This window comes from Convolutriloba macropyga, chromosome 10 (assembly GCF_964194025.1).
Source record: "Convolutriloba macropyga chromosome 10, txConMacr16.3, whole genome shotgun sequence".
Classification (NCBI taxonomy): Eukaryota; Metazoa; Xenacoelomorpha; order Acoela; family Convolutidae; genus Convolutriloba; species Convolutriloba macropyga.
In genome coordinates, this window is record NC_134477.1 from 20026753 (window position 1) to 20054254 (window position 27502).

Here is a 27502-nt window from a genome sequence, read left to right on the forward strand (position 1 = left end):
TATTATATGTAATAATGTTCTATTGAATCTCTCTACAAACACAGCCTTTAAATCACTATAAGTAGAATATAGTTTTGTTTTATATTCTTCAAGTAAAGATTTAAATGTTTTGTTGTAAAACTCACTACCTCTATCTACCTGTAACTTTTTTGCTTTTCTACTTTCAGAGCCACCCTGTGGACTTTCGCTTAATACTATTTTAAAACCATTAGTTATAGATAAACCAGATTTATTCTTCAATGGAATAGCCCAAGCATATTTTGTGAATATATCTATAACAATTAATATAAACTTATAATTATTATTGTGCTTACTTAGAGATGACTTATCAATTAAATCAGCTGACAATGTTTCATCTTTATATAATGGTATTATTCATTCTCTTCTAAACTGTGTTATTTGAGGGCTAAATACTTCTTTAGCTTGTTGTTGTTGTTGTTTATCCACATTTTTTATGGACGTCATGGTTTCACCTATCAACGAAGTTGTGAGCTTGCTCATTTACCATAGTTAGTAACAAAATTATCTAGTTGCTCTTGATTAATAATATCCATAGATAATAGTTGCTTAGATATATCTAGCATTTCATCATATAATCCATGATGACCAGCTTTTGTTTCTAGTATTAATAATTCTAGTCTTTCTATGAAACTATTTAGGTCTGGGTTGCTTTTTAATCCCCTACCATATACATCATCTTTTGCCCCTATTATACGTTTTATTGCTCTATATCTAGCAATTTTCTTATCCCCCTTTCCTAAATCATATCCAATAATCTTTAAAAACCTTTTAATTTTGTTTTCATCTTCCTCAGTATTATCATCATATGTTACATTTGATTTAGTAAGAAAGTTAATAAATCCATCTGAAAATTCATATATATTATCCTTAACTAAAAATGCGCCCTGCTCTAGGGTTATATCAACATCATTTATTTTATATCTTCTAGTAGGCAAATCTACAAGATTTAATTTTAATTGAGGATTAGTTTGAGCCCCCATATCATGAAGAAGTTTGGCTTTTTTCGTATCAACATAAACTGGTGCTATATCTTGAGTTTCCTCCACGACTTCATTGGACAAATTGGGCTTCATTAATGCCTTGTTTCTAGTTTGCTCTATCATCTTAGTTTGTTTATCTAACTCTTGGTTTTGCCAATCTATTGCTCTTAATGTTTGTTCACTTAATGCTAGATTGTGTTCACTGTTCGCATTTAAAGTTTTTGTTAAAGGATCAAATAACTCTTCTATTTCACCATAATATTCTTGTTGTTTTTATTTATCTTCTAATCTATTCTTTCTGTTTTGTTTTTCTAGATTGTTTAATTCTATGAGTGTTTCTAGTTTAGTCATTTTTTTAAAAAATAATTATCACAATGCATTATATAATCTAATAGCGGCTTCAATAAACTTTCTATCGTCAATAATTGTTAATTCTTTAATAAATATAATATAATTAGTTATAGCTTTACTTCAATATTATATTTTTTTTGCTTGTTCTAAGAATCTTTCTTTTTTATGATGAAACCTATATCTATGGAGATATATGCATAACCTACAATAGAAATGTTTAAATCTATACTGAGAGATGTGTTTATTTACTTTACACATTCTGCATACTAAATATTGATTGGGATTATTAAAGTGCACTTGCAAATGATTATGTCTGTCTCTATATGTTATAATCTTATTACATACAAAACATTGGAATGGTTTACTTTGACACTCATCACAACGCCAACACAAGGCCTTATTTTTACATTTATCACATTTGATACTAATCATTTTTATAGTATTGAAAAGCTATATAAATAATATTGTTTCAAAATTTTGCATATAAAAATGAGTCAACAAGATTATACCGGTTACATTCATTCCACGAGTGAACAAGCTCAATCTCATGGAGAATTTCAATCTGGAAGTGAGCGAGCTCAATCTCATGGACAAGTCTAATTTGGAAGTGGACATGTCCAATCTGGAAGTGAGAAAGCTCAATCTAGTTCTACTAGCATGGCGGTCCAAATGTTAAAAATTAAAAACAAACCAAGGGAAGAAATCAAACCAGTAGATAAGGAAAGACAAAAGATAGAATTAGAAAAATCTTTAGAATCAATCAGAAGGTTTAATCGTGTAAATGAGGAAATAAAGGAGTCGTATGATAAACAGGATGCAAAATTAAAACAAAGAGAAGAAGATATGCGTGAGTCATTGCGAAAGGCAGAAGCAAAATACTTTCCAGATTTGGATCTGCGAAGCAGTTTCACTGATCAATCAAAAGACTTAGATCAATCTAATGACTTAGATCAATCTAATGACTTAGATCAATCTAGAGATTCAGATTTAGACTCAGATTCATCTGATGATTTTGTCTATGTCCAAAAGCCTAAAACAAATAAGATTAAATGTGAAGAATGTGATGAAGAGATAACTCGAAAGAATTATAACAGACACATTCAGTCACTTAAACATAAAAAGAATGAGCGATTATATAATAGACGTAAAATTATTGAGAGTGCTAATGAGGATGGAATAAAAGTTACTAATGAAGATATAGAACAAAAGTTGGATGAGCAGTATCCTGAACTAGATGGAATAAAGTTTTGTGATAGTTGTGATATGTATCTTGATAATAATACTGCTTATAATAATTATGTAACAACATTAAAAGGTAGGAACAAGGTAAGACTAGTTAATGAGGAAATAGTAAAGAACGGGATTAAGTTTGATTGTGTAACATGCAAGACTACTCTGAGTCAATGTAGTGTTGACCAGCATTTAAAAACAAAGATGCATTTGGATAATGTTAATGGTAAATATAAAGATATAGATAAAGATAATGGTGAAACATGGTCAGAGACCCATAATATAACTGAAGGATATTGCAATATATGTATTACCAGATATAACAATAAAAAGGAACACAGTGGATCAGATGAACATAAAGAAAATGTTAAACAGAAAAAACTTGATGATAAGAAGTGGAGCGATAAAGTTAGTGAGTTAGGATTAGATCATAATATGAAGCATAATCAAATAATAATAACTAGTAGTAATTATGAAGATCCTAAATTCTTGAATATACTGGAGTCATTGCATAACATACATCCCCATATTAAATTTAACACCTTCGATGTAGTTAAGTATACAAAACCTACGGATGATAAATTAGAAGAAAACGAATTCACCTTTAGGTACATGACTAGGCAATATAATGGTGCACATGACTTGGATTTATTGAATGGGGAACTAGAAACAAGAATGCAGGAACAAGAAATGAATCAATCTGGAAGGAGTATGCAAAGATTTATCAAAAGAACAATGTATATACATAGGTTTTATCCTAGTGGTGGATGTGATACTGAGTTACCATTCACGTCTAGATATATACTTAATATACATAATACTGATAATAAATGTTTGCTATGGTGTCTAATTGCCTATCTGCATCCTGCTAAAGATCATCCAAATAGAGTTAGTAAATATAATAAAACGGAATATATTAATGAGATAAAATTACCAAATGGGGTCACACCTCCATATGATTATTATCACTTAAAGAAAATACAAGAACTAAATAAAGATAAAGTATTATTTAATGTATTCAATCTAAATAAAAATAAAACTATTAATCCTGTATTAATTAATCACAATGATCATAAAGAATGTAACGTATTATACTGGGATAATCATTACTTCCTATGTAAAGATGTATCATTCCTATTAAGAACATCATCTAATCATAATAAATGTTATCCATGTCTAAAATGTTGTGTATCATTTAGAACCGAAGATGCATTAAATAAACATTTGAATTTATGTAATACACAGAAACATATAGGTAGAAGAACATTCCATAAAGTTGATTACCTAAAGTTTGATAAGTTTGAGTACCGTTTGCTATGTATTATGATTTTGAATGTATAATAAAAGATGGTAAACACATTCCTATTGCTTGTGGTTTATATATAAAAAGTGACTATCCTGATATATTAGAAGATAAGTATGAATGTAACTGTGGTGATAAAGTAGTAGATTGGTTTGTGGATAGAGTAGATCATTATAATAAATTATTTAAAGATATATTTAGTATAAATATTCCATTGAAAGAAGATTGTATTACTCCGTTATAAAGTAGATGTTATTATTGTTATGAGAACTTGGGTGAAGACATCGTTAGGGATCATAATCATCTAAATGGTAAATTTAGAGGATATGCTCACAATAAATGTAACCTCCAAGCTAAGAATACATTCGTACCAATATATGCATTTAATTCTTCTAGTTATGATAATCACCTATTTATAACTAAACTAGCAAAGAAGATGGGTGAGAAACACCATGGTAAGGGTCCCATTAGACTTAAAGTATTAACTAAAACTGATGAGAATTATATTAGTATTGATATGGGTTATTCTAAAGCTTTAGATATGTTTAGGTTCTTCCATCCACTTAGCTTAGATGCTCTAAGTAAGACATTGAGTAATGAAGAATGTATAACATTAAATAAATGTGGCTTAGAAAGACGTAATGGTATATTCCAATATGAATGGTTTGATAGTATAGATAAACTACATGAAACAACATTAACACCTAAGGAAGCATTCTTTTCTAAGTTGAAACAAAGTGGTATTACGGATAAAGAATATAAGCAAGCAATTGATTGTTGGAAAGATACTAAATGTGAGACAATAAAGAACTATATGATGTTATATCTTAAAACAGATGTATTATTATCAGTTGATGTATTCGAGAAATTTAGAGCTATGTGTTTAGAATATTATGAAATAGATCCATGTTACACATATTCTACTCCTGGGTTAACCTGGTTGTGTGGGTTGAAATATACTAATGTTAGACTTAAGTATTATAAAGAAAATACAGTTAATATTTATGATACAATACAACATGGTATTAGAGGTGGGTAAGCTTCAGTATTAGGTGATTGTCAGGCAAAATGTATGAATAAAGGTATAGATCCTGAGTATACTGGGAAAGAGAATTATCTAAAATATTTAGACTTCAACTCATTATATGCTTCTGCTATGGTTCAAGCTTTACCTACTGGTAAGATTAAAGTATGTGAAGAATTGGGCTACCATAGATCTAGCTCTAACACAGGTTATATCTATACCATTGATATTAAGTATAGTGATGAGTTGAAACAGAAAACAAATGAGTATCCATTCTTCCCTGAGAAAACAAAAGCATGTGTAGATCAATTTACAGATTATCAAAATGTAAATAAAAAGAAAGGATATAAACCTAATGAGAAGTTTATGCTAAAATTAACAGATAAGGTAGACTATGTAATAGATGGAGAGATGTTAGATTGGTATTTAGATCATGGTTTGAAATTAGAAGATATTACAATTAAGCAAAAGTTAGAATATAGTAAGAGAGAATGGTTAAAGCCCTATATTGAGTTTAATATACGGAAAAGAAAAGAAGCTAAAGCTAAAGGTGATAAATTTGGAGATGTATTCTTTAAACTGATGAATAATGCCTTCTATGGAAAAACAATAGAAAATGTATATAATAGACAAGATATAGAGTTAGTTAATGATGTAGATAGGTATATAAATTTAGTAGAAAATATTAGTTTTAAATATGCTGTGGAATTCGATAATGAATTAGTAGCTGTACATAAAACTCGAGGTAATGTAAAATTAGATAAGTTTAATTATATAGGTTTTGTTATATTAGAAAAAGCTAAGCTATATATGTATAAAGCCATATATGATTATTTTGAAAAAGAATTAGATTGTAGTTATCATTACACAGATAAAGATAGTATATTTATAAACATAAATGTTCCTTTAGATAGTAATATAGAAACTGAAATGAATAAGATAGAAGATATTTTACATAATAATGAGTTAGGTAAGATGAAAGATGAAATACCTAATGATACTATTATAGAAGCTTGTTTCCTTGAAGCTAAAGCATATTGTTTTAATACAGTTAAAGGAGAAGAAGAAAAGAAGTTAAAAGGAATAACAAAAGCTACTATTAGAAACCAAATTATTTTGGAAGATTATACTAGTGCTATATATGAAGGTAAAAGTAAATATGTAACTAATTATACTATTGTTAGCAATAGACATCATTTAGAAACTAAGGAACAATATAAAATAGCTATTGATCCATTTGATGATAAAGGTATTAGAGATAGTATTGGTGAATTTAGGTTTTACCAGTGAAGCTGCTTCGCAGTTAATTAATTTTTATAAAATATTAGCAAAAAGTTAAAATTTATGAAAGAGTTAAGCTGGTTTTTTATTCAAGTTGTCCACAAAGTGGTTACAACAATCCACAAAGTGGCTTCACAGATTTTCGCAAGTTGGTTTTACGTGCTTGTTACACGGTCTCACTAGTTTTATACTAGTATCTGGGGACGTCCACTGGAGTCAGTGGGGATAGAACCCGAACTATCCGTCTGATAATTGTTAATTACCAGCTTAACTCTGTACTAGTGGTTTGCACTAAGTGAGACAAGAAATTATAGATTTAAAATATAAAAGAAGTGAATATAGAGTAGTGGATATATAAAGTGAATTAGAGTAATGTGTATATGGTGACCGTATCGCGACTCTATGGCGCGGAGGTCACCATATACACATTACTTACCTGCTGGACATATTTTGATGCCCTATATGGACGCTTTGTGTTTAAAAAATGAATGTTTTGAGGGGTTAAGAAACCTTGACGTCAATGTTTCCGAAAGTGATAAGAAGCCTTTGTTCAAGCCATAAGTCGTTTCGAGTGTTTTCCAAGCAAATTGGACATACTGGCCCTGTCTTTTATAATTTTTGTTTGCGGCGTTATTTTATGATGATGTTGGCTGTCCAGTCTAGATGGGTGAGTCATTAGGGATATAGACTGCGTCATTCGGTTCTGGAGCAGAACTCCGTTTCCAGCGATAAAGGTTGCAAAAGAACTTAGTTACTAAAAAGCTGTGAGTCAAGGACTAATTGTTCACCGTAACGAAATGATGATGAGCTGATGTTGATGTTTGTGTAGATACGGGAGTGAGACTGATATGTGGAAGCCTCGAATGATGCCACCGACTGAGAAGAATTTGCAGTCTGCTTGGAAGTGGGTGCTGGGTCTCGACTGTGAAGGCAGTCGCAATCTCCTAGGTACAGTAGACACACACTCTCACCTCATATCACCGCAGAGCCCGTACCAAATTGCAAAACTAGTGATTTTGAGGTCTGCGAATATTGCTTACCTGAAATTTTAATGCGAATATTTGCTGCTAATAATAATGGCCAAATCGCGAGAAAGAAAACTAATCTTTTGAAAGTAATATTTTTCCCTTACTGAAGCATTTTCCCAGGTATTGTCAACGCGAGTGATTGTTTGGAAAACATGGAATTGACTTAGGTAATCATGAGATTGACGAATAGGACACGAGAGCAAATCAGTGGAAGATAGTTGTTCTAATTGAAATCTAAAATTGTTTAATGGATTTTAATCGAACAACGAATAATAATAATAATAACCGAATGAATCGGAAAAAAATGTAGAAAAAAATTAAATTAGTTGCATAAGAAAGGTATATGATATTAGAATAGTTAGTTTAAATACCCAAAAAGCGCCAGTTTATCGCAACCTAGGGGTTACATGACAAAAACCCAATTACATTTTTCCCATTGCCATTATACCCAACGCCATTATACTCAATGCCAAATTACTCAATGCCCTTTGATCTTTTCGCTCAATAATCCGATTACAAATTAGCATTCACTAATGCACATAGCATACTGTTTTACCATACTTAAGTGGACAATATAAACCCATGTTCGGTTGTGATAGCTTCATATCAAGTACCACGGGCCGGTTTATGCTAAATAGTTGTTCTGGTAAATAGGCTAAAACAAAGTTGACATTGGGTAAAATGGCAGGCTAGGAGTAATGGCTCTGTGTAAAATGGAATAGGGTAAATTGTCTTGACACCATTTAGCCATACCGGTCTTTTAGTTGATGGAAAAGCTCTGTCAACCTACCTCCTAAGTAGTATATAGAGGGACGGAGCTGCCCGGGGGGTGACCCACATGTTTTAAGATAGGCTATGGCGATTTCAAATCATTTTGGTAAATGTCCCCCTAAGTGTCCCCCGTAGGGGGACAATTTCTCCATTCCCTATCTTAATACATAGTGCCCCCCTTGAGGTTCTAGTCAGCTGTTTATACTACTCTTCTAAACATAACAAGGAGGCTTGGTAATGTGCGATTGCACGTAAGGTTCCGACCCCGCTCATCCACAATTTTGACATAATTCTCCAGTAAATGAAGAACAGATAGAAAAACCCAAAAATTCAATTATTTTTCAAAAAAAAAATTGTTGTATGAACGAAAAGATAGCCTATAAAAGCAAATAACTCAGTGGAGTAAAAAATGATGCTTTAAATTATTGAGATATGCCAATATTAAGAAAGCGAGTCAAGACGAACAGCAAAATCTAACAACAACAACAAACATTAATTACATCAAAAACTTTATGTCCGTTTTAAAAAACAAAACTTGATAACAATGCCATAATATGGTCAGATAAAACTGAATTTAAACAAAAAACTTGTAACTTGCCACAAAAGATATGAGACCAGTCCATAATAAGACTTGGTAACAGTTAGACAATAAAGAACAAAAACTGTAAGGTTGAAAAATTCGCTTATGATTATTAAAAAAAATTAAATTCAAAGTAATGAAAACCATTAGAAATCAACTAAAATATAAGGCTACGAATGCTTCTGTATAAGGGGATTAACAACTGTTGGTATTACATTGTTTATGCTGTTACAAAAAGAACAACAAATAGACAACAAACAAAAAAATCAATTAAAACTTGCCAGAAAACGCTTTCGAAGCCGTAAAGCCATAATTTGGCCCCCAAACTATGTTCGATTGCACCATTTTTGAACTCTGATATAGTATAATGTGATCTATCATTAATGAGACTAGTTAAAAAGTAGACAAAAAGGAGAAAAAAGGCAAAATTAAGTAAGACTTGTTTTTTTTTCGAATTAATTACAAAAAGAAATAATTAAATAGGTTTGATTATTCTTCCAAAGAAAGCCCCTGAGACTTGCAAATATCCAGAATGTGTCTTGCGTCTATAAAAAGAACGTCAAATATGACAAAAATCAAAAATTAAATTTTTTTTTTGTAAAAAACCTGTGTCGAAACCAGTAAAAGCATAACGAATTTTTTAAAAACATATCGTTTTTGACAACTTCTTTTGACAACAATAATGTCAAATTTGGCCTGTAAATAACGAGACTAGGCAACAAACAGACAATAAAAGGAACCAAATTTCGAAATTATTGTGTTTTTTTTTAATTTTGGAAACAATTGTTTTCAAAGTCATGAAAGCCATCAGCTATCTACTAATGTCAGAATATCGGCTCATCTATTCTTCCATGAAAGCCAATGAGACGGGGTCCTTGTACATTATATTTCATACAACTAAAAAGACAAAGTAAAAACGACAGTTAAAAACGAGGTTATAAAGTTCAATTAAATTCTTCGAGAAAGTAGTGTCGAAGCCGTTAAAACCGTAATTTAAATCTTTAAGGATTTTGATATTATCAATTGTGCCTTATTTTGGAAGCCAATAATGTGATATATGAACTGTCAATAACGTGATAATGCGACAAAATTAGAAGACATGAAAAATGGGCAAAAAGCTAAACATTAAAAATGTAAAATCTAGTAGTATCAAAGCCAGAAAACCATAACTTAAGGCGTAAAACCTCATTAAAGATTGAATTTGAAATCAGTAGAAAGAAGAAGCATTCTTTCACTGCTGACACTAAGCTGCAAATTGACAAAGAAAGAAAAAAATGGAGGCAAAGTTCAATAAGCCATTTTTTATTTAAAAATCAAATTTTTTTAAAAGTCAAAACAACCATAAGCTTTCACGTATTGCAAGTAACAAATTAGATACAATAATTTGGAGCTAATTAGGAAGCCAATTGGACCTATCACTAGTAAGCTTTGATTTGAAATGTTCTGTTTTTTAATTAACATAAAATTATCAAATTTTTGTTATAAAAAAGACCGACTGATTACAATCCAGATTTTTTTTTGGATTCTAACGGTCCAAGATTGGTCCAAAACTCGCCCTGCTAATGTTGTTTGTCCATTCAGATCATCTATCTTTTCGAATGTCATAGATAGAGATATTTTATTTGTTAAAAATCAAAAATATATGCTGCGTTTTTGATAATCAACGAGTAAAGTTAGCACGAAACGGCTTTAATTTTAATTACAGAGCACTCTCAACGGAAGTTCTAATAGAAATTGCTTTCTTTGGAATCTATAAAGACTGTGTGAATGGTGTTTGGGTGTGCACTTCCTGCAAACTTAGTCAAAGTGGACTGAAGAAACTTATTTCGTGCTGTTTTTGATGAAAAAGTCTAAATCTTGAAATGTTTAGCCAGATTTTTTGACAAAGAAATTAAGTAGAAATAGCCGACGATATTTTCTGTCCTTAAAAATAAAATCAACAAAACTTTTTTATAAAAATTCTAACAAATTTTAGCAAAATTTGCAAAATTTTTCTGTCAAAATTCCGAAAAATGTGAATAAAATCAACGGAATTCACTCTATTTTCTCAAAAGTTTAAACCTCGATAAACTCCCTGTAAAAAACGAAAATCAAAATAATCTTTTTAATTCCATATTCTACGCTGGACAAGCTTTCTAATGATACCAGTCTACGATGAATATATCGATCGGCCAAAATTGACTGAACAAAAAAACCCATTTGAGTATATAGTTCCTCACCCCCTCAAGAGGGGTCGGAACAAATATCTCTGGAAGTTGTTGCAGGTGCTTTGAGGGCTGCCCTTGAGAACGAGGCTGACAAGAAGGAGGGCCAGAGTGTGGATGCCCTTTATGTCTTCACTAGTGGGGTACCAGACCAATTCAAGGTCAGTCAAGTCCTCCCGCGAAAATCATTCAGATAGTGGTAGAAAGGAGCTTCCTTCGAGTAGACTTTGGCTACCCGGTTCTTAGTTCTTCAAGTCCTCGAAATCCTCACAAATGTTTTGCCATCCTAGACAAATAATTGTGCAGCAGCAGATTTAAGGTCTTATTTATATTATTTGTTCATTTCATGAAGTTCGCGTCTTTAGTAAAAACTGATTTGGAGCTTTCGGCATCCCAATCGCAAAAATTTTGTGTTTTATGTTTTACTTTTGTTTTTATTGGATACAAATAACTTAGTTTGATTGTAAACTATTAACGTTTTTTTCTTTTTTGGTAGCTTTTAAAATCAATCCCCTGTTGGTTATAAAACTCTGTCATTTTAATACCCACAAGGGTTGATGAACTGAGGCAAAAAGTATTCAAGTTTTGTCATCTTTTCTAAATTTTCATTTTATTCATAAAACCTTCATTGAGACACCTCATAAGGTTTTTGGACGTTTATCCGTCAAATTGTCATAGTGCATATTAACGTTGTTTCTTATGTCCTTGTTAACCAGTTTTTAAGGGCCGCGAAATCAAATGGAGCGAAGCCCTATTGGGCTTCGCTTACACATTACTTCATTCTTGTAACTGTCTTTACTCTCAAGAAAATCGTCTCCAAGTTTCTAAATGCGACAAAGGAACTATTATACTAGTTAATAGTAATATAATTTCTGACTTTCACCGCCAAATTCCACAAATTGGCGCAATTCAAATTAAATGTTGATCTATCGCTTTCCAAAAAGAAGAAAAACAGATTGGCACAATTTTTTTTAACAAACAATGGCGCTGGCGATAACATCTCGACACATTACCTTGATGCATACAGTAGTGCTTCTTTTTTCTTGCAGTATCTCCTTTCAGCAAGTGGCGTGTTCATACGCGAGTGAAGTGCACGAAGCTCTCAATGTCAAGGTCCACTCTCTTCTCTACAACATAGACGATAACACTATTGAGGGTCTGGTTCCAGGCAGGTACTCCAATATCAGGGAGACAGCTGACTACTTGAGAGATATGGCACACGCAGCCGGAGGGAGGTTTCACTGGTTCAGGGAAACTGGGGTGATCGAGAGTGATGATACCAAGTTACTCTTCCATGAGATAGACAAGGCTGTCAACTTTTCTGAAAAGGTTGGATAAACTAATAATTTAGGTCTCTTTTATATAATATATAGCCCGGATTCTTTTTGCCCATTCCCGGTCAATATCTAGAAGGATGGCCAATTAATGTATCGTTTTGATTCTTTTAAAATTGTCCATAGTTTGTTTGGTTTTTACACGTTAAGCTTGAAGCTGATGTTGGCTTTATATCCATTTTTATTGATTTAGCATTTACGGCAAACACGTTAGCCTATGTTAAATGGTGCACTGCAAAATGGCATTTAAGCGCCTTCCTTATTGAAAATCCTTATTTCTCGTAGTACAGTTTCACAAATCCATTCTCTTATTTTCCTCGATTTTTTCAATTGTTTTGTGTAGAGCGTCATTCTAATCGATGCTCTTCGAAGGAAGTACCCACAATTAGATGTAGTCCCAATGCAGGCCATAGAAGCGCCTAAATCTAGGAAGCCAATAGGACCGCCGAAGGAGACCAAATCCAGCCGAGCCAGACAACAGGCTTCCAGACCCCAGCTGGGCGAGTCCAGACCCTCCACAAGCACTGGTACTATGATACGTTCATACTATGTTCAATTTTCAACTTCAAGATAGAAACCAAAGTTTGAATTTCAAAGCATCTTTTAATGATTTTTCGACGTGAAAAAAAATCGGATTCGTGTCTAACTTCTATTAAGAGCATTTCATCGCGGAAATTGTGCCTAGAAATCAAAATCTTGCGCCCAAAATGCCTCGCCTGCTATTATTATTCAGCGTCGTTGAAATATTGTACACAGAGTCTTTTATATGCAAACAGCATTCCAAATATTCGACGTTTGAAATATTTAATTTTCCTGATATGAATTTGAGGTCCGGACTTCATGTTAGTACATGCTTTGCAGATGTCTGGGGAACGAGATTATTCAAGGGAACATAGATGTTTTTAATTTTCTGTTTCTGAAGGTTCCAAACCGAACTGGAAACCTGCAGCAAATGTGAACGCAACCCGTCAAGGCATTATCCCCCCAACATCTTTATCCCACAGCTCCAACTTCGACCAAGGTTTGCTGCCGCCTGGGTTCAAGACACAACCTACCAGTGCCAAGAGATCGAGCTCTGTCCGGGCTAACAAGGCCAGTGTCTATCGATTTATTCAATGTTCGAAGTACGAGAAGGTCCTGCGGTCTAGACACGTACTGCTTTTGTTGAAATTTTTGCAAGATTCTGTAAGAATTTTGCGCTGAAATGTTGGAAAATTCAATGTCTTGCAGCAAATTTTTATGTACGGCTTTGAGCTGATTTTTTTTTTAATTTTTGAGGTTGACCCTATTTTTAAGCTTGGTATCCTTTTATTCGGCTTTGTAAATAATGTTGCCATTTTGACTACAGGCCAGTTTCTACACGGATGAGAAAGGAGTCCGTGGTAGTGAAACAGACAAAGGTCAAGTATTCCAGCAGTACCCCACCATACTGGACCAGAAACCGAAAGTGAGGAAAAGTGTGAAAAAAGTGATCATTCCGGACTTGGAGGAGAACATGTCTTCCAAATCAGTGAGCCTGTTGCTTTCTTATTCTGCTAACAATATTATATCGTGCTATTTTTCCGACCACCCTTGATGGGAGAGGAACTATATACTCAAACGGGTTTTTTGTTCAGTCAATTTTGGCCGATCGGTATATTGATCGTACAGAGTTGAGTGGTGTCATTAAAAGGCCCGTCCAGCGTAGAATATAGAATTAAAAAGATTTTTTTCTGAATTTCGGTTTTTCCACGGAGTTATCGAGCTTTAAAGTTTTGTGATTTCAGTTATTTTTGTTCACATTTTCCGCTTTTTTGCGAAATTTTATGGTCAATTTTACTATAAATATGTTAAAATTGTTAACAAAACTGTTAATGGTTTTAATTTTAAAGACAAAATAAAGTTGCAGAACAATTAGATCCGAAATCTGATATACTGAATTTTTTGCGTCAAATTATGTTCGCTGACATTTGAAAAAATTATCTGTTTTCAAAGGACTGCAGCAATAATAAGGCCAATTTCTGGACCAATCATTAATTTTTGGACCATTTTTCGGTCCAGGTCCATTTGGTCCAGGTTGCTATTTTTTCTTTTTATTTTTTTCATTTTTTTGGCTTTTTTGTTTCTTTGAAGTTAATTACCGGAATTCTATAACACCGAAACGATTTCAATTTATTGTTGTTCGCTGACATTTGGAACAATTATCTGTTTCCAAAAGACTACAGCAATCATAACGCCCGTTTTTGGACCAAGCAATAATGTTAGCAGTAATTTTTTTCTACCATTTTTGTGGTTCAGTTCCATTTGTTCCAGGTTGCTGTTTTTATGTGTATTTTTTCAGTTTTTCAGCTGTTTTGTTTCTTTGAATTTACTTACCGGAATTCTAAAACACCGGAATGATTTCAGTTTATTGTAGTTCGCTGACATTTGGAACATTTATCTGTTTCCAGAGGACTACAGCAATCATAACGCCTGTTTTTGGACCAAGCAATAATTTTAAGCAGTAATTTTTTTTACCATTTTTGTGGTTCAGTTCCATTTGTTCCAGGTTGCTGTTTTTATGTGTATTTTTTCAGTTTTTCAGCTGTTTTGTTTTTTTGAATTTACTTACCGGAATTCTAAAACACCGGAATGATTTCAGTTTATTGTAGTTCGCTGACATTTGGAACATTTATCTGTTTCCAGAGGACTACAGCAATCATAACGCCTGTTTTTGGACCAAGCAATAATTTTAAGCAGTAATTTTTTTAACCAATTTTGTGGTTCAGGTCCATTTGGTCCAGGTTGCTGTTTTTCTGTTTTTTTTTTTCACTTTTTCAGCTGTTTTGTTTCCTTGAATTTTTTTTACCGGAATGCTAAAACACTGGAATGACTTCATTTTTTTCGCAGTTGCCGAAAGATCTTCTTGACGCGCAAATGAAGTCCAATCAATTTATATGATGTCATTTTAGGTATCTATGGCTTTAAAACTTTGCTTGCGGAAAAATGTATCTTTTTTGAAATTTTTTTTGTTCTAATTTTGTAATCTAAAGTTTTAGTCTCTTTAATGACATCGCTAATTGGAACACCATGGAGCTAAAAGTTAATATATTTAGTTCTCTTAGTTGAAAGCTTTTTTATAACTATCAAAAAAAATGGTTTGCAAAACAAAAAAATAGTAGATTTTTGAGATTTTGCCACATTTTTATCTTATTTCTGTCAAGTTTCAGCTCAATTCCAACAGCGAGGTCTTATCATCTTCTAGTGAATTACAAATTGGTCTTCACTGCGTTTTACATTTTAAGAAGTGGTTTTTTGACTTTGAGACTAAGAGTTTTTCATATTTTTCTTTTTTTGTACAATTGTCCATTTATTTTGGTTTTGTACTTTTTTATCTCAAAAGTTATGCCACTTTTTTAAGTTAATTACAGATCACATATTACCAAAACGGTTTTAAAAAAGTGCATTTGAACATACATAATGTTTTTAGTAAATAGGTTTTGGTTTTAACGGCTTCAACAAATTTTTCTCTCGAAATTTAGTTGAATTTTTGACTTTTGCCTATAATTGGCGTTCTGCTTGTAGTCGTATGACATATTCTGTATAATTAAAGGTTCCACGTTTTTTAGAGGTAAAAATTAACCTTTTCAAGGATTTACGTCCATAGCTAATGGTTTTCATGGCTTTGAATTGATTTACTTAAAATATTGTTTTTTTTTAGTTTTCCGACTTTTTATTTGTCTTTCTTATTTCTTCCGTTTGGAGCTTAGATTCATCAATGGTGGCTTTCCTTATTGTTGAAATGAATTTTCAAATATTTTTAGCTGCTTCATGCTTAAAATAATGGCTTTGATTCTACGAGATTTCATAAAAAATTTTTTATTTCAGGACTTTTTGCCCGTATTTGAGTTTATTTTGAAGTGTTTTGTTGCATTAGAAAACTAAATGCAGGTGCCATTGTTGTTTAATGCAGACCGATTTATTTTTATCGACTTTTTGTATAGTTAATAGGACTTTAATGGCTTGGACACTAATTTTATTTTTTTTTTCGAAGTTTTCATTGTTTTCATTTTGTGTTGTTCTTTCATGAGTTGTCAGACATAATCCGGATAATGAGAGGTCCAGTGGCTTCTTTAGCGATTATTAATAGACCTATTTAATGTTTTGAGTTGACAGCTAATGAGTTTCAGGACTTTGATTTTTTTTCAAACAATAAAATTTTTTTCTAACTTCCCTTTTTGTTTTTTGTCTACTTGTTGCCTAGTCTCATTAAAGGCAGGTCCCATAAGTTTTTAAGTGATGCTATTTTGACACTGTGAATTGTGTGTGTTTTTAAAAAATATACATTGAATTTTAGTCGTAAGTAATGTTTGGTTTAGTTATTCGATTTTTTGTTTGTCTTGTCTCGTAGTCTGTTTAATGACATAATTCATCGGCCCTGAAGCGACATTGTTTAATTGGTTTAATGTTTTGAGTTTATAACAGTTTTCTTTTTCATTTACCATTTGTGTTTGAGATAACTTTGAGATATGTGCCAACGCACATTACCGAGCCTCCTTGTTTAGACACTATTGCCACTGAGTCATTTTTACCAACTAAATACGATTGCATTATGCGCTAAAAATGCCGATGTCAATGGTTGAAGGCGGTGAGTCTTTATTCAGTTTTTGGTTTATTCCCTTCAAACGTATATTGGTGTCAGAAAACGTTATGCCTGCCTGGTTTTTTGTTAAATCAATATTGACCGATCGATATTTGCGTACAAAAAGAGAAAAATATAACTGGTCTTTTTTAGACTATTTTGAACTATTTATATATATATATATATATATAAATATATATATATATATATATATATAAATATATATATTTATTTATTTATTTAGTTATTTTGACTTTGAAATGAAAACAAACATCTCAGAACTGGAAATTTTCTCATAATAATTTTTTAAAAAATATTTTAAAATTTCACGTTCTGAAACGTTTATTTTTCTCAGAGCCAAATTATATATATATATATATATATATATATATATATATATAAATAGTTCAATAAAGTCTAGAAAAAGACCAGTTATCTTTTTTTCTTTTACTACGCAAAAAATATCAATCGGTCAAAATTGATTTAACAAAAAAACCAGGCAGGCATTAAGTATTTTGACACCAAAATATGTTTGAAGGGATGGAACAAAAAATCTGAATAAAGGCTCCCCCCGCCTTGAAACAATGACATCGACATTTTGAGCTGCAATCTTACGTAGTTGGTAAAAATGGTCCAGTGACAACAGTGTCTAAATAAAGGAGGCGGTGTAATGTGCGTTCGCACATAATGTTCTGGACCCGCTCATCCACCTTTTTGATTTAATTGATTTCCAAAACAGGATGAGATAGAGAACTTCCAAACAATTACAGTTATCTCGAAAACAAATGGCAATTGAATAAAAAAGTTCCAATCAACTCAAGCCATTAAACGAATTAAACAATGCCGTTTCAGGGCCGATGAATTATGCCATTAATAAGACTACGCGACAAGACAAACAAAAACTCAACAAAATCAGACATTAGTTACGACTAAAACTCATTGTATATTTTAAAAAAATAATTCACAGTGTCAAAATATCATTACTTAAAAACATATGGGGCCTGCCTTTAATGAGACTAGGCGACAAGTATACAAAAAAGGAACAAAATTTGAAGTTGAAAATGTTTTTATATTTCAAAAAAACAAAAAAAAATTAAGTGCTGAAAATCATTGGCTGTCAACTTAAATCATTAAATAGGTCTATTAATAACTCCAGAAGAAGTCACTGGACCTCTCATTATCCGGATTATGCCTTACAACTCATGAAGAACAACACAAAATGAAAACAATGAAAACTTCGAAATGCATAAAATCAGTGTCCAATCCATTAAAGTCCTGAGCTATTAATTAAACAAAAAGGTATAATAATTATAAATAATTAAGTCAACATTAAACGACAATGGGACTTGCATTTTGTTTTCTAATGTGACAAAACACTTGAAAAATTAAACTCAAATTTGGGCAAAATTCCTGAATCACCAAAAATTTTTATGAAATCTCGTAGAATCAAAGCCAGTAAACCATTATTTTAAGCAAGAAGCCGTTGTATAAAACAAACGTGATGTTTTGTCTGGACAAATGAGACGTCATTTGGATATAAATTGATAATTCTTGTCTGCTTGAGTTCCTTTTTCTTCTCAATTGTCTATACGTCAGAGAACATAAGTTTTTCACCCAATTTGTGCTAATACTTCCTTTTACATGACAGTAATGTAATAAGCCTGTGCGTCTATGTCGAAAAATCATAATGTTGCCAAAATTTGTAATTCCTGTTAATACTTATAGTCTATTAATGGCCAGGCTCTTCAATTTGGGAAAAGCTCAATTCCAAATTGTTCTCAAAACGATGTCTGTGGGCGTGTTTAGTGTTACTATATGCAGGTTTTAAGCTAGATTTTTAAAAAACACACATTTGTGGGCGCACGTTACCGACCTTCCTTGTTTTATATCTATAATGATTGTATAAATCAATTAACAAAAATAAGAGGGTTCGTTGATGTTGTCATTGGGGAGGTTCCAATTTCTAAATTTTTTTAGTTTTTAGGAACTTTATGCTACCCTGGCGTCCTTTTTAAGCCAATTTTTCTAATACTGATAAAGAATTCACTGATAAAGAATACTGATAAAGAATTTACTGATATTAATTCAGTTTACTGAGAAATAATACAATGATTGTCTTCGATCAGTAAATTTACTTCCGATCACATATCAATTTGTCTTTTTGGATCTCTTAGTTTTAAACAGAATTTTGACAAGAAAACTTCCACTTGAGGCAGAGCAATTTTGGCAAATAAGGAATAGACATCCGAAAGCACGATCAAACGAGAAAATATTTTATACTCAAACGAATGTAATCGCCAGCGTTGCTGATCTAAGTTTTTCTACCGAGTTACAAACTTCAACAATTGGATTTCACTGGCGCCTGATTTTCCCAACTATAAGCCATATTCAAGTCCTCCCAAATTCAAAAGAGAAGTCAAAGAATATCTATTTGATTTAGCTAAGAAGAATTTTAATTACAAATCATACCCATATGGATGGACAGTGTTTGAGGGAAATCAAATTCAAGCCCCGTTAGGGACTTACTAAGCTTGGTGAAACCAATTTTAGTGAAATTCATTATTATTATTACTATTATTATTATTATTATTATTATTATTATTATTATTATTATTATTATTATTATTATTATTATTATTATTATTATTATTATTATTATTATTATTATTATTATTATTATTATTATTATTATTATTATTATTATTATTATTATTATTATTATTATTATTATTATTATTATTATTATTATTATTATTATTATTATTATTATTATTATTATTATTATTATTATTATTATTATTATTATTATTATTATTATTATTATTATTATTATTATTATTATTATTATTATTATTATTATTATTATTATTATTATTATTATTATTATTATTATTATTATTATTATTATTATTATTATTATTATTATTATTATTATTATTATTATTATTATTATTATTATTATTATTATTATTATTATTATTATTATTATTATTATTATTATTATTATTATTATTATTATTATTATTATTATTATTATTATTATTATTATTATTATTATCATTATTATTATTATTATTATTATTATTATTATTATTATTATTATTATTATTATTATTATTATTATTATTATAATTATTATTATTGTTTTGTTTTGTTTTCGTTAAAAGTAATGTCACTCCAAAATTTATGTGGCTATCAGGTGATGCTCAACCAACAAAAACATTATGGCGAGCTGCAGCAATAAAGGGGAGCTCATTTTAGAGAAAAAAGCTAATGACCGACATTTGCCATCACCCAAACGTCAATTTTGTCTCGAAAGACCTCAACAAATTGATTTGCTTGAGTTTCCAATAGAACAAGTAAACAATTCCATAAACAGTACCTTGGCTTGCCTGTTTCTCTTTTAGGTTCTCTATCGTTACTTATTCAAATTTATTTCTTCTCAAAGACAAAATGAGGGTTGTGAATTTTTTTTAACCTTTCTAGTCTCCTCACGCTTTAAATATGTTTATTAGCCTAATTATGCTTCAGATTTATTGTGAATTATGTGATCAATCCACTGAAATTGATATACAAAGTTAGCTTGAATACAACATAAAAAGAACAGAAAAAAATACGATTGTTATTCCTTTTTATCAAGTGTCATAAAGTGTTCTAAATAGAAGCTCAGATTGAGACACATTGCACAATTATACTGAATGCAACATCTAATTTAAACGCTATTAAGTTCAATGCTGTTTACAACAAGCATTCGACGTTTTAAACTCAGTTGACCTCATAGACAATGACTTCGAGACAAGGTTTCATCAGTTAATCTCGATTCTTTCGGCTTTGATCTCTTGACCTCATATCACAACATATATTAAAATGTTAGTGAAAATTTGCGCAACAAAATCAGTACTACATTCTTTTGAAACAATGAGTAATGTCAGGTAGAAATGGATGGTCACTTGTGTTAATTGAAAAACGTGAACGATGAACGAAAGAAAATTTCTTGGCAACAAAAAATTGTTCTGCAAAAATGATCACATTATAGGATATATTCAAAAAATACAATGCATTTACTTAAGTAAAAACCTGTTGAGATAAAAAAAAATAGGAAGAATATATCTCAAAACACAAAAAGAGAGAGGTAAGCAGAAAGTCATGAATTTTCTTATTTAATTATTCAAAAAAACGTTACAAAATTCAATGGCACATAGACAATCTAAAATGTTTACGAAAATACTATTTGCAATATTAAAGCATTCCCGGGTAGCATCAAAAACACCCCTTTGGATCAAAAAAGTATAACAATAAAATAGGCAAAAGTTTATAAAACGTTAAATAACAAAAGTTATCTCGGAATTGCATATAACAGTCTGATAAATGCTTAAAGTGATTATGAATTCTCCTAAGCGTATAATAATTTATTGCCATTAATTAGGAAAGCCACTGCGACTAAAAAAACTTGGAGTCAGAAGAAGGAACGGACTCGAATTGAAATTTCCGAACCAGAGCAAAACTTTTTTCTCTTTGGAAAACGTCTTTCACGCGTTTTTCTCGCTCTTTAGAGCAATGAATCGACACAAAATACTGTCTTTTCTCTCTTTTTAAGCTTTGTCAGGAGATTCAGCTAAACGCTAAAAACTATCCATTTGAATAGCTGATGACAGCTATTATAAACGGTTATTTGGCAGGTCGGAACACTTCCTGTGCGACGCACAGCCGATGTCAGTTCCCCCTTTTTTTTTACTTTGTCGCACCATTGTTGATATTGACCATACATCCTATCATGCACAAAACTTTTTTACCCAATTTATTCTTCGTAAAATCATGATTGAAATCATATATGTCCTTTGGTAATAGTGAGCAGGTAGAATAGAACAAAAAATAATACCTAAATAGTCGGCAGAACATTTAAAAACAAGTTTGCCTTGATTTTCAGTGGTTGAAAAAGTACGGCCTTGCCAAATTGCGACTGGATCTGTACAAACTGGTCAGCGGTCCAGACTGTAACCACGACAAAGAACGTTTGCCGCCCTCTCTCGGCCTAGGAGGCAAATCGGTGGAAGCTGTCTATTGTCGCATTTTTCCCTCCATTCAGATTGGGGGAGCAGTCAAACACCTGCAGTTGACCCTGAATGAACTTAGGGACTATCAAGGGGAGTTGGAGAAGGCGTTGAAGAGATACTTGAAGAGAATCGTGTGGTTGTTGCAAGGTAATGCTTCTTCAAAACGAAATAGTTCATTGCTGTTAATCTGATGATTTTCAGATCATTACAGTTTCTGTTAATTTTGTTTGAGCTTTCGCAACTAATATTTTACCTGGTCTGCTGTGTTTCTATCTTTACATTGTTTAAAAACCGATTTTCTGTAGAAATTTAAAGAAATTTTGAAAGAAATGTATAGTTAAAGCTCTCAACTAATGTGTATATTGAAATTTATAAATTTGTCAAAAAATGGGTAGAAAGTAGAAAAATTGAAATTTTTGAAATTATGCATCTCCCCTCCCCTGACCCTGTAAGCCCATATACACATTACTCTCTCAAGCGAAGTTAGCAATTATATTAGTCCTGTTGGTCTTTTATGCGATTTTTCGCTTGACCGATTTTTAGTCTGACCCATTTGACTCATCGTCCTCCAAAAGGGGATAAACAGGCAGCGCCCAGCGGGTTTTAAGTCCTCTTAGAGACTCTCAGCTCACAAGTCTCCAAGTATGCGATTCACAGAAACTGTTTTGGAGACTTATACTTATGGTGTGCAGAGAGTGCGGTTCTTAGAGTTTGACCCCCCAACAACGCCTCACATCAGCCCCCCTCACTTCATACCCCCCATCCGCACCCCTGCACATCGTTCAGGCCGCAAGAGCCCCGCTCAGCCAAAAACCCCCTCCCACCATTGCCCCCACCCCCGCTCCCACTTGCCGCCATCACCCCCCCCCCCCCCGCTGCGCACACCTCTTGCCCCTTAGATGTTTGCCTCTGAACTAAGATGTTTTCAAATATTTTGAAGTTTCGATTTTGAAAAGGACTTATCGGTTTCGATAAACTGGTTTAAAGCGAGGGGATCGAGTTGAAGCTCAAAAAATTTAGCGCCACTAGTCTAAGTCGTATAGTTTTTTCTGCTCTCATTGCTGCTTTCTATTTTTTAAATCTTAAATACTGATGTAAAGAAACGGTGCATGTTTTATAATGCTGGATATATCTGAGTAATTGAAGGTTTCGAATAGCAGCTTAGTTTCTAACTTAGTATTGGTCGCCAATTTTTTAAATCCGTGCTGCTCTTAATTGACTTTATGCGCAATCTATTGATGCTTCGTTTGAGATGAGTTTTTGAGTTTTTCGGCCTTTTGCTGGTAGTTTATTCTGTTATTTCAGGATCTTACGAAAAGGATGTATAATTTTTCTCATCATGTGGAGTTTTAGTTACTCGAGAGTAGAAAAAAATGCTATTGATAAGTAGTGGTATGTTTTCCAATGATTCATTTTTCATTTCTCTTTGTCCCATTTTTTATTTTTCTTTTTGTCTACTTTGTATAGACCTGGCTCATCTGATTTTTAGGATCGAGACGAGTGTTTGGTGCAGTGGTGGAACGAAGAGTGGTAATCCTGGTGGACTGCAGTGGATCTATGGCCTTGCAGTTGGACACTGTCAAGCAACACCTCGTCTCTCTCATTTGGGACCAACTGCAGAAGCAAAACATCAAGTTAGTAATGCTTCGTTTGAGCTGCGAGCATTATAACCTTGGAGTAACCCTAGGGGGTGGTCCTGGACTTAATTATAGAAACCATATTACTTTTAGCCTTCCACTTGGTGACATCAGCGTTTGTGTTTCTGGTTCCGCAAAAAATATGAATAGAATAGTTGGAGATAATTCAATTGGAATAATTCACTTGGAGAGTTTTTGACAACATTTCAAACAATCATATCCAAATGCAATCCAATTAGGACACAAAATGAGCATAATTGCTCTTCAAGTCTGTGCCCATATATGCAAAAAAGTAAAAAAAAACCCAAAATAAAAATCTTTGCAGAACGCGTTCATTTGTTCTGCTACAGTAGCTCCCCCTTAAAAAGTTAGTTTCCAGGCCCTGATTGAAATTATAAGAAACAAAGAATCATTTCTCCTACCGTTACGAATACTGTCAATTTTCTTATCAATTAATAAAAGCTATCAAATTTAAGAACTTGTCATCGTATATTGTAAATTCCAAATTTATTGCTAGGTTCAACTTGATAGCCTTTTCTGACAATGTGCAGTGCTGGAAACCACCAACTAGTAACTCCGCTCTGGATCAGATGGAGCTGGAATCTGTGGTTTCTAACCACTCAATGTTTTCATCCTCTACCAACAACCGTACTCCTCTCCATCAGGCAAACGGCAACAGGTAATATCTGATGGCTCAATTTATTTTTTGTCAGTGAAGAGCATTCCCCGTAACTTGTAAGAATGACAGTTCAATTATGCTCGAACACTTGCTGCATCTCTGGCCTTCAAACTATAACGACGGGAGAATCATAGCTGCTGAAACTGGGGAATTACATGGTGTAGATTCAGAAAGATAACTGTAAAAAAGCAACAAAATTGAATCTGAATAATCTTATGGTAGATTATAACAGCATGCATTACGATAATATAGTTATTTTTATAACCTAAAATAACCCAACCATCATATTGTTTGGCGAAACGTTTGACAATCAATGCCGATGATTAACATTTACAAAATAAAGTTTCATCGATACTTCAATCTTTCTTTACCTTGTTAGTCCTCCAACAATAGTTTTTAAGTTATCTTTTTTTTCAGACAAGGTAGTGTCCCATTGTCCTCTCCCTCCTCCAGCTATGGTTGTGTGGAACCCACCGACCAAAACTGCAACGATGCTGTCATCTGGATATCCAAGCTAAAGGCTGCCAGAAACACTTGCACCCTCGAAGCCCTCAAGGTGAATTCTTTAAGTCATCAAACTCAACGACTAAACGGTCGACAATAATTTTCGTGCCTGTTTTTGTTCTCCAAAGTTTTAACCATATGCTAGATAATTATAGTATTGTAACGGTATCCGTCATAATTACCGGGAATGGCGTGAAAGCTTTTTATCCGATGGAACCCAAAGTATTACCATAGCCTGCCATGCCTCATTACTGCGTCAACGAGATCTGACATTAAAGAGACTACGAGCCTAAAAAACAAACAACAAATTTAGCAAAAACAAAAATCACGGCAAAAACTGAATATGGAAATTTAAAAGCACATAGTAACAACGTCAAAATGCAGTCAGATAAAACCTTAGCTTCTCGAATATACTTTCTCCTAAATATACTGCAGATGGAAAATTTTCTTAATGAGACTATGTAACAAGTCGACAAAGAGAACGAAAAATGAGGCGATATTCAAAAATTAATCAACATTTTTTAAACCAAGAAATATCAAAAATCTTAAAAATCCTTAACTTTTAACTAAATAACCCTTGGTAAATTACTAAAAAGTCATTACAAAACAAAAAAGACCCGACTTTGGTTAGACTAAGCCATAGAAACGAACTAAAGAAAAACTTAAATAAGTGCAAACGATTTGCGAAAACACAAACTATTGCTACCATTAAAATCGTTAGCTATTATCTGAATATTATGTATTTTTAATTCAATTCTTATTTCTACTAATTCAGCTGAACTATTTACACTGAGATATTAAATAAGTTTATTTTGGCCACATTTGAAATTAATTCGGATCTGTTATTACATGATTGTTCTGAAAGAAGAGAAAAAGAAACACAAAAATCGACCACTCAAAAGACGTTTATAAAAACGCATACTGTCCAACAAGCAAAGCATCAGTGACAAATAATATCAATAGATATGTTGTTTTTTGAATTACAAGAATTTGGACGTGACCTCTCATTGATGAAAATAAGTTACAATTTGTCAAAAAGAACAACAAAATCTAAAAAAAATTCAAAAAAAAAAATTGAAAATGTATATCATCGACTTTAAGACTATTCGCTATAAACTGACAGCTTCAGATAACATCTTTCATTCAATCCTCAATTACAAGTTTAAGAGACCTGTCAGCAATATACGGCTATCTAAAGAACAGAAACAGGCAGAAACAGCAAATTTAAGAAAAAAAATTGAGCGAGAAAAGTGTCGAAGGCATTAAAAATAAATTTTTCACTAAAAACTTTTCTGTTTTTATTTTCTTTTTTTAACAATATAACTTCAATATATCAAATATAACCAAATACAAAAAAACCACGAACTTTTTGGAGAAAACTTGGATCAACGCCATTAAATTGAATAGCCTTCAACGAACGCCAGTAAATACGCTAAATTATGCCTCGATGGAATAACAAGTTTGTTTGCCATTCATATTTCATCAATAAAACCTTACAACAAGTTTTTGAGGAGGAAAACAACAAAAGAACGGGATCCTCTCAGTACTGAGACTGGCCAACAGTTCACGAAAAAATGTTTAGGATTGGTTAATATTCAAAAAAAGTTTTGAAAAATTGTTTTTTAAAGTCTTAACAGCCATTAAACTCAAAAGCTTTCAACGGAGGTCGATAACTACGCTTAGAGATAAGTCGATGAGAGAAAAAGGATGTTTGATATGCTTAGATAATCACTAAGACATCACAATAAGTCTTATGACTGTGAAAACAACAACAAAAACAGGCGAAACCCAAAATTCAGAAGAAAAGTGCAAGAGGAAAATGTCGAAGCCATTTAAACCATTAGCTTTTCTCTTAAAACTTTATCTATGATTCACTGAATGTCTTCTTTAAAACAATCGGAGCTACCAATATTAGGATAATGTGATAAGATTTCAAAAAAAAAACAATAATACAAAAATACCCAAAAAATTTTAAAAAATTTTTGAAATCTTGTGTCATTGAAGCCCTATAACCAAAAGTTAGAAGATAAAACTAGTAGCAAGATTAAATTTGGTTGCAGTAGAAAGGAAAAGGTTGCTATGATCACTGAGACTGACTTATAGTTCACGATAATAAGTTTATGATTGGTTAATGTTAAGAAAAATTTTTCGAAAAATTTATTTTGAAGTCTTAACAGCCATTAGCTGTTCACTCAAAGCACTTTTTATGTTCACTTAATGCTCATTACGGAGCAAATTGCACTTTTAGTCAATGAGTTTATGCCATAAGACTCCAAAAATTAGTAAAACCACAAAAAGAAATCCAAAATTTCATTTAAAATTACGAAACCTCAGAGTCGAAGCCAAGAAAACATGAGCAATTCCTTGAAAACAATTTTTTTGTTCATTGGGCTTCATTTGACTGTAATGAAGGTTTGTCATTAACGGAACCTTGGTATGAAAAGTGACTTGTCTCTAGCTGACTTAAGAAAACAAGAAAGAATTAGAAAATTTTTATAAAAAAGCTCTCAAAAACAATTCGATTTTTTTTGATAGTGAACTTCCTTATGAGAGCAAAACTAGTCTTTTTTATCGCCTTTAGTCTAATAGGAACACAAAATTGGTTCATTTGTGGGCGTAAAATTTAGTTTTGATATACTATTTTTATAGAAAATATATTAATTTGAAGAAAAATTACAGTAAAAGTGAACTAATAACCCGTGTTCACACAAAGCTTCAATCCTCGATAACTCCTCGAAAAAAAACGAAAATCAAAAAACTTTTTAATTTTGAATTTTACGCTGGACCAGCTTTTAATGATACTACTCACAATTCTCTGAGATGAATATATCGATCGGCCAAAATTGTCTGAACCAAAAAAAACCCATTTGAGTATATAGTTTCTCCCCCACCAAGTGGGGTCGGAACAATTAACTCTGTTG

The 27502-nt window shown here is 32.1% G+C and overlaps 1 protein-coding gene across 1 annotated transcript in view; it reads left to right on the plus strand.

The window, feature by feature from the left end:
- LOC142347951 (von Willebrand factor A domain-containing protein 3A-like) overlaps window positions 1–27502 on the plus strand; it is a 708547-nt gene that overhangs the window by 672695 nt on the left and 8350 nt on the right. Inside the window, exons 16-25 of the mRNA XM_075399116.1 lie at window positions 7020–7138; window positions 10834–10934; window positions 11836–12102; window positions 12451–12634; window positions 13030–13199; window positions 13456–13617; window positions 21635–21908; window positions 23251–23395; window positions 23916–24077; window positions 24495–24633. Of these exons, the coding sequence (XP_075255231.1) occupies window positions 7020–7138; window positions 10834–10934; window positions 11836–12102; window positions 12451–12634; window positions 13030–13199; window positions 13456–13617; window positions 21635–21908; window positions 23251–23395; window positions 23916–24077; window positions 24495–24633 (1723 nt within the window). The remainder of the gene's footprint in view (window positions 1–7019; window positions 7139–10833; window positions 10935–11835; window positions 12103–12450; window positions 12635–13029; window positions 13200–13455; window positions 13618–21634; window positions 21909–23250; window positions 23396–23915; window positions 24078–24494; window positions 24634–27502) is intronic.